The sequence below is a fragment of the Buceros rhinoceros genome, unplaced genomic scaffold, assembly GCF_000710305.1.
Source record: "Buceros rhinoceros silvestris isolate BGI_N320 unplaced genomic scaffold, ASM71030v1 scaffold5756, whole genome shotgun sequence".
In the NCBI taxonomy this organism is placed as follows: Eukaryota; Metazoa; Chordata; class Aves; order Bucerotiformes; family Bucerotidae; genus Buceros; species Buceros rhinoceros.
In genome coordinates, this window is record NW_010416788.1 from 4,407 (window position 1) to 18,749 (window position 14,343).

General features: G+C 38.8%; 1 protein-coding gene across 1 annotated transcript; it reads left to right on the forward strand.

Moving 5' to 3' along the window:
- Positions 1-651: 651 nt before the first annotated feature.
- On the forward strand, positions 652-11,776 carry GAS2L3 (growth arrest-specific 2 like 3). Its single transcript, XM_010137925.1, has 8 exons — positions 652-681; positions 1,658-1,826; positions 2,211-2,329; positions 3,804-3,945; positions 7,508-7,571; positions 8,222-8,360; positions 9,566-9,673; positions 10,388-11,776. The coding sequence occupies exons 1-8, from the start codon at positions 652-654 to the stop codon at positions 11,774-11,776; spliced, it is 2,160 nt and encodes a 719-aa protein (XP_010136227.1).
- Positions 11,777-14,343: the final 2,567 nt, after the last annotated feature.

Sequence of the window (14,343 nt, forward strand, 5' to 3'; positions counted from 1 at the left end):
CAGGGAATTGTCCTGATAACCACATTGCTACAATTGTTCTCAGCATTCTGTTGAAAATAGAGGTGTGTTCTAGCTTCCTGGAAAGTTGAAGTCCCAACAGAAATTAATAAAAACATTGATTTCTCTTATGTATCTATGCAAGAAAAAAAATCTTGTTCTTCAAAACTATTTCCTTACTTTAAGATTTTCATAATCTTCGAAGTATTTAATGTAAACTCAGGATGCATATATGCGTATTTACACATGTACAAGATACGCTTGTGATAGCTTAAAAGGAAAGGGTGAATGCCAACACTGTGAAGTCCAAGAATGGTTTGAAGTATTTGTATATCTCTTTGGCAAAGTAAAATGCCTTACAGCTCCTTAAAATCATGCAAACCTTTGAGTGTTATTCATGCATACAAAGTTAGTTGCTACTTCGTGCTGTAGTAACTGCTGCTTTGTTTAAGGGTAGGGAACTGAAGTTGGTTGAATACTGTATCAAAACCTTAGCTGCTCAGATACTTCTCTCCTCCCCGCTCCATTCCCAATTAAACTTGTTCTTATTTCCTAAAACAGCACTGAATGGGTTTTCCTGGGGATTTTTGTGAAAGGAGGAGTGCCTATATTAAGAATTCTCTTCTCTTTTCCCAGGGGGAGAAACTAATGTGAATGCAGGTGACCATGCAGAATGCAGTTCAGGTAAATGCCTTTTGTAATGTTTGAATTCTGTAAAATAATTTTTAAAATACAAAAATATACTCTGAAGCAGATGAAATACTAGAATCCCCAGAGTTATCTTTAGGTTTTGTCTGGTGTTTCGGTGTTTTTTTTGTTTTTTGTTTTTTGAAGTGATGGTTTTTCCTTTTTACAAATAGAGCAATGTCACAAGATAGATAACCCAGTGTTATATCAGGTGATCCTTTCTCTTCCTAAGCGCTATTACCTAAGAAGGTTTTGAAGTCAAAGACTAAGATTATTTACAAACTTGCTTGTTGAGTAAGAGATGTTTTTTAAAACCTTATGTTCTAAATAATCACTTAATAGAAATAAACGTATTTTATAAACGCACACAATTCCTGAACTGAAAGTAGTTAAGAACACCAGAAGCACTCTTTCTTTCTGGGCATTTTGTACGTGAAATGTCAGTCTGGTCCTTTTCTCAAAATGTAAATATACCTTTCGGTTTGAGAATACGCAATCCTTAAGAAAAATGCTAAGGATTTGTGTTCAAGAAGTGTGTAATGTTTCTGCATGGGAAAATCTTTCCTCTATTAGCGTCATCCTTGTAATGATTTAAACACAAAAGGATCAGAGAAATCAGTAGTCTAGTAAACTATATGATAAGCTGCAGATTATTACTTAATATGCTGAGGGGAAAAAAAACCCCACGAGTTTAATACCTATTTTTTTTTTATTTACTATTCAGGAAAGTATGTAATTTTAAATCCAAAGAAGTCAAGAGAATGAATGTAGTAGTATTTTTGATGCAGGAGTTACTAAATGAAAGGTGCACCATTCGAGATTACTGTGTGGTGTTTGGTGTATCTGTGCGAAGGGAAATGAACACTTACTCTTTGAATAATAGATCTGTAGCATAACTCAGAACTGCGAGTTTTCATCATTGGACTGCAAATATTAAAGCTTACTGTCTTCAGCTCACTGAAATCTTCCTCAGGTGTGGTTTGGCGATGACCTTCCCTTAAGTCCCCGAAGTCCTCTGACTCCCAGACATGGGCCAGGTTTGGCAGATGTGTGCCTGTATGACCAATGGATATCTGTGCGGCACGAAGCAACTTTGGTGCCCATGCAAGAAGATCTGTCAATCTGGCTGTCTGGCTTGCTGGGTGAGGTTAAAAATAAATCACTGTCTGATAAATTTCAAAACACTTTCCAATATTCCGGTCAATTCTGACACTTTATCTATAGTACTATTATGATCTGGTGTATTTGAGCCTGAGTGGCTAGGATATTTGCATTAAAATGCATGCTTTGGTTTCAGATTCTATTAGCTGCCACCTCTTAGAGGTAGGATGATTAATCATTCTAATTTGTATTTCTGAATCTTGTTAGTGTAAGTGGATATTTGATTTTCAGTTTACTAATACTAATTTTCAGGCTTTAACACTGTCATAAATTACATGATGCTGTTTGAATTGCCTCTAAGTTCATATGAAACTTCTTTACCTCCTGTGGAGTAATTAATATTGATCTTCTGGGGTTTTTTTTAGGAATAGAAGTCAAAGCAGAACAACTGCTAGAAGAACTTGATAATGGAGTACTACTCTGCCAGTTGGTTGGTGTTCTTCAAAACACTGTTAAAAAATGTTGTAGCTCAAATAATTTAAGGGTGAGTCATATTGTGATTTTTAATACAGCTATAAACTCTTTAATTGTAAGTAAGAGTAAAAGGAAAGCAGGTGAGTGAGGTTTCCCAAAGGGGTGTGCTGTGTATCTGGAGACTGATTAGCAACAGTGTGGTGTTACAGCTGGATAAACTGTCCTTATGGAACAAATTACTTATTCACTCTGGTAATCAAATCCTAATGTCCTTACTATATTTTTAGTTTGATTTCAGTACAAGTTTTGCAAGTTGAAGATCTAGTCCAAGATTTGGGGTTTTTTTATTTTGTTTTTGTTCCCCTGATAACATCAGGGTGGTTTGGTAACAAGATATCCATTGGCACTTGGTGAAATGTTTTATTCCAGAAACTATATTCTAGTACGTAGGTCAACCATGAAAATATCTGTGTTGGGATGAACCTGGGGATAGGCTTCAGTGGTTTTTGTTAGAAACCAAGGCTGAGATGAAACATGAATTTCAAGCAACTTGCAGTCTGTGTTTGTATGATGAAAAATAGTGATGTGTCACTTTGGAGTATAAAACCATGTAATGCTGGTGCAGGTAGCGTATGTTCAGTGTACAGCTACCCAGTATAGCTACCCACAGTAATGCCTGAATTTGTCAAATAGTAGATCACAAACTAATGTGTTCTAATTGGTAGTGCTTCCTTTGGGGGCAGGAGGAACTGTTTCACCATATCCAGACTGGTTTTTTTGTGTTTACATTTTACTGGTTTATCTAGTAAAACAGCGGTTTTAAATAATGCACAATATAGTTACTAATATTAGAATTACTATTAACTGGAGGGAGCGGGAAGACACAAGGCAGCAATCTTAAGATGCCGACTGGTATTTATACAAGAGCCATCTGAATGCTGCACATCCTGAGGGGTTTATTTCTTTTTTAAGGAGGTAAAGATGCCAAAGTTGTGTGCTTTTGAACTGTTTGTTTAGTTTTGAAGACACCAGTTTCAAAACCAATAAGTACTGAATAGTTTTAAAGAAAACTGCCCTTTATTCCCTTTTGATGCCCTCTGCTTTCTAGAATGGGCTCTAAAATGTTGAATTCTGGCAGCCAAGAATAGTTTAGTTGATTCGGGGTTCTCTCTCTCTCTCTGTTTATTCTACTGCTATGAAATGGGCTTGGGAGGGGGAATAACTGTGTAGACCTATGAAACCACAACTAAGACTTTTACCTCAGCATATGGGGAAATGGGGAAGCAACTGTATGAGCAGCTTTGGGAGAGGCTGCAGAGCTAAGGATTGTTCACTCAGTGACTGTTCACAAAGATAAGGCGGAATGCCATCTACCTTAGTGTAGCTTTTTGTAATAGATTACGTGGTGTGTTGAACACAAAATAGTTACTAAACACTGTTTCTGTAATCCAAACTTATGATTTATTTTCCTTTACAAATATGCTTTGAAATCTGTTGGCAATGTTGATGTGCACAATGTACTTTTTGTTTTCTTCCCTTGCCAGAATTTTCCTATGAGAAAAGTTCCGTGTAAGAAGGATGCTCCATCAGGATCTTTTTTTGCTAGAGATAATACAGCCAACTTTCTTAACTGGTGTAGGGCCATTGGAGTTGATGAGACTTATCTCTTTGAATCAGAAGGTTTAGGTAAATCTATCTTTTTGTAAGACTTGCTTTAATCTGTATGTGGGTAACTACCTGGACTGGGAGATCTCTTGTGTATTGTCTTTTGAAGCCTTTGTCATGACTGTGCCTATCTTTGCAAGCTGTTAATGCTTTTGTTTTAAGGCAGCATTCAAGTAAAAGTCTTGGAGAAAAAATGGATTCAGTGACTGCTCTAACTTGCATGATGCTTTTCCAAACTTCTGAAAGTTGTCATGTGGGATGAAGCAGGGAGTGACAGCTGTGTGGCAAACTTGCGAGTTTTCCTTCAGTAAAAAGGCCCACTGAGAAACAGACAGGAAAAATGCGGTTTTGCTTTCCCTGTGTGGGAAAACCACAGTGCCATGGAGTCAGCTCACAATAAGGTCCTTTATTTGGTATTAGAGTTCATCCTTGTTGCAGAAAGCCCTCAGAATAATGCAGTCATGACTGCTAAATTTGGTAACTACATCAGGGTGTTGTGCTGAAGTGGCAACTATCTGTTGGTAATTAGCATTTACTGCAGGACCTTCTTGACATGAGTCTAAACCAATTGTATTTTCTCATTTAATAAGATAATTTCAAAAATAAATATTGCTACTGTGTGTATGCCTGCGGCAGTGCACAGTCTGTTCCTTATAACAAACGGCTTCTAGATTGATACATCCAGATGGAATAAATTTTTCTGATTGCCAGTTAAGATGAACTGCGCTTTCATCACATGGTAAATAATGGAATGTTCTTCTACCAGCTATTATGTTAGTAAAAATTAATTAATACAAAGGGAAAATATCTGCCTGTCAGCAGAATAGCAAGAAATTGCAAAGTATCTTTGTTTTCAGTAATCAAATGGATTTGTTACTATATTTACTAGAGTTTCTTGAAGTCTTTGTGCCATTTAGTGCTATTTAAATGGAAAGAACTGTTTTCATTAACTGGTTTTCTTTCAAGCTGTCCTCCATGCTAGTTGGACTGCCCATGACTTCCCTACTGGATAAGTCATCTTTTAAATAGTTGAGAAAACATCCTCATTTGCATCTGTCTCATTCTGATTTAACTAGTGACTGTATCTTTTTTCAGTGCCGTGAAATACAGATGAGTAAGAAAACTGAGCTATAAGCAAATTAGTTTCAATTTTTCTTTTTTTTTAGTTCAACTTGTATGAATTGCATTGTTTAAACACCTTAGTTCCTGTAAGTGGATGGGTAACTAGAACCTCTTTAGCCTCCCTGAGATAAGCAGACAGGATTTCCTAATGCTGTGGCTTTTGTTCATAGCTAAGAAGTGTTTTGAAGTAAGCTGTAACACAAGCTTGCTTTATGGCATAAATATCTTCCATGAACTTTTTTGGCAGTCAGATTGAGCAGACTTGCAGCCTCTGTGATGAAACATTCTTTCCACTGATGTTCTCCATCAAATTTTCAACCATTTTTTAGGAATGAAATATGGGAAAGACAATTTGATAATTGTCTTTTTCCCATCAGATACATAGAGCAACACTGAAAAGTGTGGATGGCTGTGAAGGAAATAAGTGAAGTAGGTCTTGAGACAGCGGGAAGGGAGAGTAGCCATCATGGGTTGCCCTTTGACATCAAGCCAAAACAAATGTCTTGATCTCTGCTAGGGGTATATTTGGATTTTTTTTTTCTGGATTTAGGCAAATTATACCACTTCTGCTACAACTGACAAACACATGAAAAAAAAAAAAGATGAAATGGCCTCTAGTACCTTTTAGATTATGGCTGTGTCTACTTTCTGTTCTAGAATTACCCTTCATAATCAGCTCTTTTTAAAAAGTAGGCTTACAAACTGGATGTATGATGCCAACAAGAACATCTGACTTCATACTTTAGGAAACAATTCATTCTTATTTAAAGCAAAGTCATTTTAAATATCAAATTGAACATCAGAAAGATGTTAGATTTCATCTGTAAATATAGAGCTGACTCATAAGGTTTCTCTTCAGAGTGATTTCTAGTTTCTACTGAATATTGCTACTGCACAGCCTGAAGAAAGTCAGACTTCTTCAAATAAATATTAAACCATATGAAAATTGTATCTACAGCTTTTCCCATTTCTTGTGCTTAATGATGGTGGGGGATTGTACAATGCTGTATGTGGGTTGAGGGGATTTGAATAACCTTTCTCCCAGCCTTTCATTTCTGAGCTATTTTGTTGTATTCCCAGTTGGCTAAGAAAGCACAGGGATGGGGTTTTTTTTCTGAAGCATTCGCGTAACTGTTCTTAGAACATATTGAAAGCATCCCAATTTTGAGACTTGTATGAGGACAGAGGAAGAGGTAGTACATGAGATTTTAAACTTTTTTCTTTCTCTGTTCATGGGCTAGTTTCTTTTTCCTTTTTCTTGCACACCTAAAGTTGGAAGTTTCAAGAAACCAAAACAAACATTGCTTTCCTTCTGCCTCTTACATTCTTCAGTGCAGCAGTATAATAATGGACTGTTTTTATTTCAAAGTTGTTGATAAATCCCAGAAGACCTACCATGGTCATATTCACACCGTTTGACTGTCACTCCACTCTTCCATCTCATTTTTCAACTCTTCTGATCATCATTTGGTGTGCTTATACAGTTAAGTGCATGCCGCTGCTACAGCTGCTGTGAATTGAGGGGTGCAATCAACTGCCTTGGGTTAAAGTGGGCACAGTCTCTGAGAAGCAAAGCCTAGTGAAAAACTGTGCTCCTAACATACCTGGAAGAGTGTTGATTCCTTTCTGTGATCACAGCCAGTATCTGATATTTGAATCTATTTGTCTCTTACCCCAATGCCGTTCTCTCTTCCTCTCTTTTGAAGAAAACCTCTGTGTCAATGGGGCAGGAGGTGGAGCCCGGTAGAGGGGTGAAATGAGTGTATAGCATGGGGTAGGGGAGCTGCCTCTGGCAAAGTGGTATCTTCTAGAGGAACTGGGTGAATCTGCAGCATGGATGGGCCCTGCTGGCACCTGGAACTTTAAAAGTGATAAGAAAAAAAAATCTGTTGCATACCAAAATGGTAGCAATGACTCAGACTACTCTTTCACAGCCAAGGTTTTAAACCACTTAGGGTGAGTGGCTGCATAGCCTTCTGCTTGTCAGCTAGGAGTGTTGTAGTCTATAGTCCTGTGGTTGTTCACCTACAGAGTGTGTGTGCCTGTATGTACAAGCATGAACATATGGAGTTGTTGAATGCTTTTCTTCTTCAAGACTGCAATAATGTATTTGAGGATAGGGAAGTGAAATCTCGCAGATCTTTTTCTTTCTGGCTTTGTATCAAGAAAGAACAGCATAAAACCAAATAAAGTATTACTCTTAGTGTATTACTTTTAGGAGGCAAAGAAGAGATTGATTTTTAGAAGTGCCAGGATGCATTTAAATGCTTCATGGAATAGAAAATTAGTGCTGAAAAGCATATAGTGCTTTATCCATGATATTGTAGCTTGTCTCTGGGTAGAATGATGGCAAAGTTATAGTCATCTATTCCTTATCTTCTCTTCTCTGTACCTAATTTCATAGGCCTCCCCACAGTGTAACAGTGTAGCTGTAACTCCCTCTTTTCCTCTTCCTTTTTAGTTTTGCACAAGGATCCAAGACAAGTGTATCTTTGTCTGCTGGAAATTGGGCGCATTGTATCCAGGTATGTGATCTGCACATACTACTAACAAGAATTTGAAGAATACGTTCTATTAAGTAAAAGCTGAGATAAAGTTAAGGCAATCTGCAGTGATTAAGTGTAATGTAGTAGATGTTAATTCTGCACAGAAAGTAATGAGTAATCTCTGCTAGGTTCATTGTACAACATGAGTATTTTTTCAACTATTTAACAGACTCCTTTCACACAGAGATGCTAATCCACATTGCTTTTTATAGCTCTATGTTTAAATGCTGCATTCAACTTACAGATATGTGTACGTTTGAAGAACCCATTGAGCATTAAATACACTTTAAAGTCTTTATTTTTTAAGCTTTTCGGCAGGTGTCTCTTTCTCTAAATTTACACTTCTAATTTATTGTTCATGCAGAGCTGGAAGCTTTAAGATAGTTTATCTAAATTGGTTGCGACAGTTTTTACTGCCTTCTCTGGTAGCCCCCAGACTAGGGAGAATTTCTGCTGGAAACTCAGAGCTGCTCCTTCTCTTCAGGTTATCAAGGCAATTATTCCTCTGACTGATTTAGTGCTGTTGCCTGTCAGTCAAGCCACTCAAAATTTTATGTGTTTGTTATCATTACTTTCTTCTTGTTTTCTTTAGTCAATTAGCATTTAAACTCTCTACTTCTGTATTTGAGGTATGGAGTTGAACCTCCTGTACTAGTTAAACTAGAGAAGGAAATTGAGCTAGAAGAAACACTACTGATGACCTCTGGACCGCCATCACCTATCAGTACAGCAAAGTCATGTTGTCACCATGGGGAGCTACATGAAGCAGTAAGGACTACTTATATTGTGCTACGAGATTTAAATCAAGTTTAGTGCTTGTGTACTTTGGCTCAGTAAGTGTAGCCTGTTTTTCATCTTGTATTTGTGAGCCTCCTTAAATTGAAAACAAAAGGGTATGCACCTCTATTGAAGAGTACCTTTTTTTTTTGTCCTGTATGTTTTGAAGTTAATACCTCAGTACATATAACTTGCCTTGACTTCCACCTCATCTCCTGCTCCTTTCATTGCTGCTTTCAGTATAAGAAATACTCTCATCTATTTTTCTGGTGTGTCAATGTTCTATCACTGTAACATATGCTTCTCTTCAGTTTCATGTTTTCATAAGACCATCAAATGTTAAAGTAGGTTTTGAAACACTTTTTCAAAAAGACTTTATATAAAACCTCTGTAGCTGTACCAGCTGGAAGTGAATATGTATGCAGAATAGGAAACAGTTTGTACATCTTGTGAATGGTCCAAAAGAATTGATGAACAACTTTCCTGTTTTGCTTAAAAGTGTATGTTGAGACTTTAAAATTCATTTTGTTTAAAGGTCCTCTGTGTTGTAATGTAAAACTTCTGCTTCTTTAAGAATGTCATTCACCAGATTCTCCCTCTCTCTGAAAACTCTCATTATTTTTCTTGTTTGGCAAAAGTCTCGACCTTCCAATTTAAGTTTCTAAGTGGCTGTAAGAGGCACATCTCCATCCCTGGACTTATTTGGGGACTATCTTTCTCCTTTTTTCAGTAGCAGATTGACTTATAAAAGCCTTACGGATAGTTAGAGAGAAGGCTACTGGGTAGCCCTGGGTCAGGTGTAGCAATGGATTTGGTCACATCAGAGACCCAGGCACTTGTTTTTTAGTTTCTAGAGACCATAACAGTGTCTTTACAAGACCATGATTGGAATTGATTGCTACTATGCACAGCATTGTGAACAAATCTTAAAAATGAAAGTAAAAGAAACTTAAAATTGAAGAAATCATGAAAACTGGAGTGGAACGACTGTACATACAGTTTGTTCTGTCAGTCTTCTATTCTACATTTTGAAACTCTGTGTAGCTGAGATTTTCTAGTGAGTTGACAGAATTCTAGTGTTTTCTTAAATCATGGGATGAAGATTTCAGTATCTTTTTTATGTGTAAAATGTCTTAAACTATTAAACGCATGCTTCTGTCGAAATACTTGCAAATGCTTTCAATTTTAATAACTAGGTTAAACATATAGCAGAAGATCCTCCCTGCAGTTGTTCCCATCGATTTTCAATTGAATACTTATCAGAGGGACGTTACAGACTAGGAGATAAAGTACTCTTCATACGAGTAAGTAGCTTCTCAAAATTCCAATTATATTCAAAATGGGGGGAGAGATGCTTTTAAGTGGAATACCACATTTTTATGGTATTATTTTAGAATTACAGAATGATTTTAGGTTGGGACACCACATCATCCAATCTATTCAAAGTAAGTGAGGCTACTTAGATCTTACAACCATTGATTTTAAAAGCACACTAAACTAAGTTACTGCTTTTCTGTGATGGTGTTTCTAAAACTTCAGGAACAACCTGCAATATAAATAAGAATGATGCTATAGAATATCATGAGAATGTTGCTTGTTCAAAATCTGGATGGGTTTATAATTTGCAGGATAGTTGAACACTCTCTTCAGCAGAATTAAGAGTTTGTGTCACAAGGACATCCATAATTTGAACAAAATCTTGTTCCATACTCTGTATACTAACTCAAAATGCTGACGGAATAGTTAAGATATCTTCTACATACATGCTTTCACTATTTTCTGACACATAATGACTGTCTCTGCAGGAGAAACTATTTAGTAAAAGAATTGGGAAGCATAACCCTTATTTGTCACATAATTTATCCTTTTTGTAAGTGTTTCTCTCTCTGAGAGGTGGACCTGGTTTTAGTCAACTTCAATAGATGTTAATGTAAGATGAAGACATAACACTGCATAAAACAAGATAGACATTTCTCTTGTTCTTTCCTTGCTCCCACCCCCTCTTATTCCATTTTCAGATGCTCCATGGCAAGCATGTGATGGTACGTGTTGGTGGAGGCTGGGACACTCTTCAAGGTTTTCTGCTTAAATATGATCCATGCCGAGTGCTTCAGTTTGCAACTTTGGAACAAAAAATCCTGGCATTTCAGAAAGGGGTCACCAGTGAAAGTGTCCCCAACTTGTCAGCTAGAATTCAGGAGCCTCCTGTTATGAATCCAATGTCAGCTGTCAATATGTTTCAAAAGGAGCCATCAAAAGCCCCTATTCCTGTTTCAGCTCTCAAGACCAGTGCCAAGAAGGCTTTATCTAAACGTCCTCAGTCCCCTGCCCTGGCATCACCAAAAGTGTCAGTGCCCCCATCCTCCACAGCCAAATCATTGACAGTTAGGTCCAAATTACAAGGGTCTTCAGTGACAGCCACACAGTCTCCTTTCAGATCGTTAGCTGGCACCTCGAAGAAGCCGTATTCTCCTGCGCATGATTTACCAGCTTCTGCTCCTTTGCAGCCTGTAAGCAAAAGCTCTTCATCTGCGGGAATGAGAATGGCTCTTGTTCATTCCGAAACATTGCGCAAACGTATTCGGTCCCCTGATGCTCCCAAGGTGAAATTAGCCCTGCCTCAAGGCTCCCTGGCACCAGGGCTGCATCCTGCCCTCTCGTCCTCCAGAAAACATCTGTCTCAGTTGCCTGGGACAGCTGAAACAACAGCTTCAAAACAGAAGCATGTTCCTCCTAAATGCAAACCAGTATCTGTCACAAAAACCAAAGCAAATTCAGTTGCTCCAAGGGCTGCTCGGCCGCCTGTTACAAATCTGCACTCTGTTGCCAAGTTTGCACATTCTCAGCAACTCCTTGCAAAAACTCCTTCTGAAAATACTATTCCGACCTCAGGAACTGGATCTCAGCATCCTCAAAAAGTGCCACAAACAGCTTCTCACCTGGTGAGGAACCTGAAAAGTGTTTCGGTCCTAAAACACTCTGCTTCTGCACCTTCCCTTGCAGTTAGCAAAGCATCAAAGTCACCACCTACACTTGTATCTACAAGCAAAACTGTATCATCAGCTGTCAATAAGCAACCAAATATCAGTAAACCCCTTCAAATTGGACCCACTTCATCCAAAACTACTGAACGCTCTCCCTTATCTGTTGTTCGGCTTCCTCAAACTTCAGCCAAAGCACTAACCACAAAAAAGCCAGCACAGCCTTCTACAAAAAGCCAGCCTTCAGCCAAAAACTTGCAAGCAAATGAAAGCTTGACCCCAGCAACGCAGAAGTCTCTCCCCAAGGGAAAACCAGCAACAATGTGTAACAAAGGAATGCCTGCTGTATCAAAAGGTCCTCCTATGAACAGCAGGCAAGATGATCATTATTTTGTTATGACAGGGAGTAAAAAACCCAGAAAGTAAACTTACTTGTAACTTTCTGTGGAAGTCTTAATTTTGTTAAAATGGGCTTCTTGTATCTGCTACGTGGAGGCCAAGCAAAAGAAGTTAAATAACACTACATTTACCATGAACTCTTTGGTATGACCTACATTTTGCTGCGTAACTTACAGTAAGAACTGTATTTATTTTGAGGTTTAGAAACTTCTTTTTGGATATATTTAGAAGTGAGCTTGCTTGCTGTGTAGCACCATGGAATAGAGAATGTCCCTGTTTGCTGCTAGCCTGACATGCTGCGGGGAAGACGGTTGAGAGGAAAGGGGAGCTAGGGCTGTTGCTTTTGCCTCTGCTCATTTTCAGGGGAGCAAAGTCTGCCCAAGAAATGTCCAGGGCATGGACATTTAGTGGTTCTGGTATGGCACATCTACATAAAGGCCCTTGGCAAGTGACAGAGATGTGCACAAGTTGTAAAATTTCTAATACCTCAAACAGAATTATGGGGTTTAGTTCACCGGTGTCTCGGAACCCAAATTTGGGTCACCTACATGTATTAGAAAGAGAATCTCTAGTCATGTTTAGATTTGACAGCAGTCATTATCGGTGCTCACTGTGCCCCCCATATGCCTTAAAGTGGCTTCAGCTCGCTTGGAAGTGGTTTCTGTTAAGTTGCACATAGAAAATCATGGCCTTGATTGCTCACTGTCATGTCTTCATCTCTCGGGAATTTTGAGAGACTTCTTCAGTGAGCAATGCTACTTTTAAAACTCTGCGCAGATAACCTCACTTAGTTCATGTTCAAGTCTGACTATAGTGAGCTCAGGCTTTCCTAGAAAGCTCTTACTGCATTGAAAGAAGCTCCTGAGTTGCTAGGAGGGCACTTTCCCCTGGGATGGAGCCCCAAAGTGTAAGCTCAAAGCTCCTGCTTGAGCAACACAGAGCTGCAAGTACTGACCTGCACGGACAGAGCCTTACTGCTCTGCAGGAGTTGGCCTTTACATGTAACACTGAATTGTTAATACTTCTCACAGTGATACGGGGTTTTTTGGGGGAAGTCTTAGTCTGCAGTGGCCTTTTTTATTTATGGAAACCTTCTTACTGGCTTTCCTGTATTACTTTCTGGAGGTGAGGAGGACTAAAAAGGTAATGAGGGACTGCATTTGCCTTTTTAAAGTCAGAAAGTGCCAGAAAGCTATCACTGTTTACACTCTCAACTCCTGAAGACGTTCAGTGGGTTAAACGTGTGGTGCTTAACACCTTTGTCCTTAACATAAGTGAGTTTCATGGTGGGTTAATAAAAACTACTGTCTTTGGGAGACGCATTGGTTAGGTTATTTTGGACTTAATCAACAGTTGTTCCTACAAACACTGAGGAGCTCTCAAGGTCTGTGAAAAGACATTGCTGACTTCCACAGACCATCACTTCTGCTCTAAGATTCCCATGGTATTTACTTGTGAGCAGGAGAAGAGATGCATGGAAACTGCAGTTTCTGATGTTGAATATTTAATGGCTTTTTTCCTATGGAACTAGAGTAAGCAAGCATCATCAACTGACTTCTCACGTGCAGTGGCTAAGTCATTGAGCTGCCTTTCTGAGCACCTTGCTAGCTTTTTATTTATGATTCTATTTATGCATATCTACTGTACAATTCTGCTTACAACATGCTGGGAGTGAACAGTAAATACCAATATCCCATCTGCAGGACAAAACCAGATCAGTTTTAATAACATGGACTCAGTAAGTCCCATAAGCTCACATACAAAGTTGTATGTTTGGAGAAGACCTTAGTCTTGTTTTATAAATACACTGGTCAAAGCCACTACTGCAAATGTTAAGAATAGTATTGGCTGTAGTGGACTGCTTTTCAGGTTTGATAAATCTGGCACACAGCTTCATATGCTGAAAACATTTTACAGCAGATTAATTGCATGTGATTTCAGGCTTCAAAATAGTGAGCAACAATGTGACATATCTCATTCAGATTAACAGCCAAATTCTTGGGGTTTCTTTCTGTGCTGAGTCTGACTGAGATGTAGTTAACTGTCTTCATAGCATCCCATATGGTGCTGTGTTTCAGATTTGTGACTAAACCAGCACTGATAACACATCAATGTTTTGGCTGCTGCCATCTTGCATAAGGTCATGGCTTTTTTTTTTCCTGCTCTGCCCCTACAGCAAGTAGGCTGGGGCTGGCAAGAGATTGGGAGGGACATGGCTGGGACAGTCAACCTGAACTGGCCAAAGGGCTGTTTCCATATCAAGTATCATCACCCTCAGAAATAAAAACAGGGTAGGGGAAGAAGGTGTGTGTAAGGGGCTGGCTTCCAAGGCGGCTGTTGTTTGCAGACTGGCTGGGCATCAGTCTGCCTGTGGGAGGTAGTGAATGATTGCCTTGGCATCATTTGGTGGTTTGTTCTTTCCTCTTTCCTTCATTTATTAAACTTTTAATCTCAATCTGTGAGTTTTCTTGCTTTTGCTGCTCTTCTCTCCCTCATCTTGCTGGAGGTGGAGGGGAGAGAGGGACTGAGCAGCTCCATGGGTGCTTGGCTGCTGGCTGGCATCAACCTACAACACCTTTTGAACTGCTTACAAG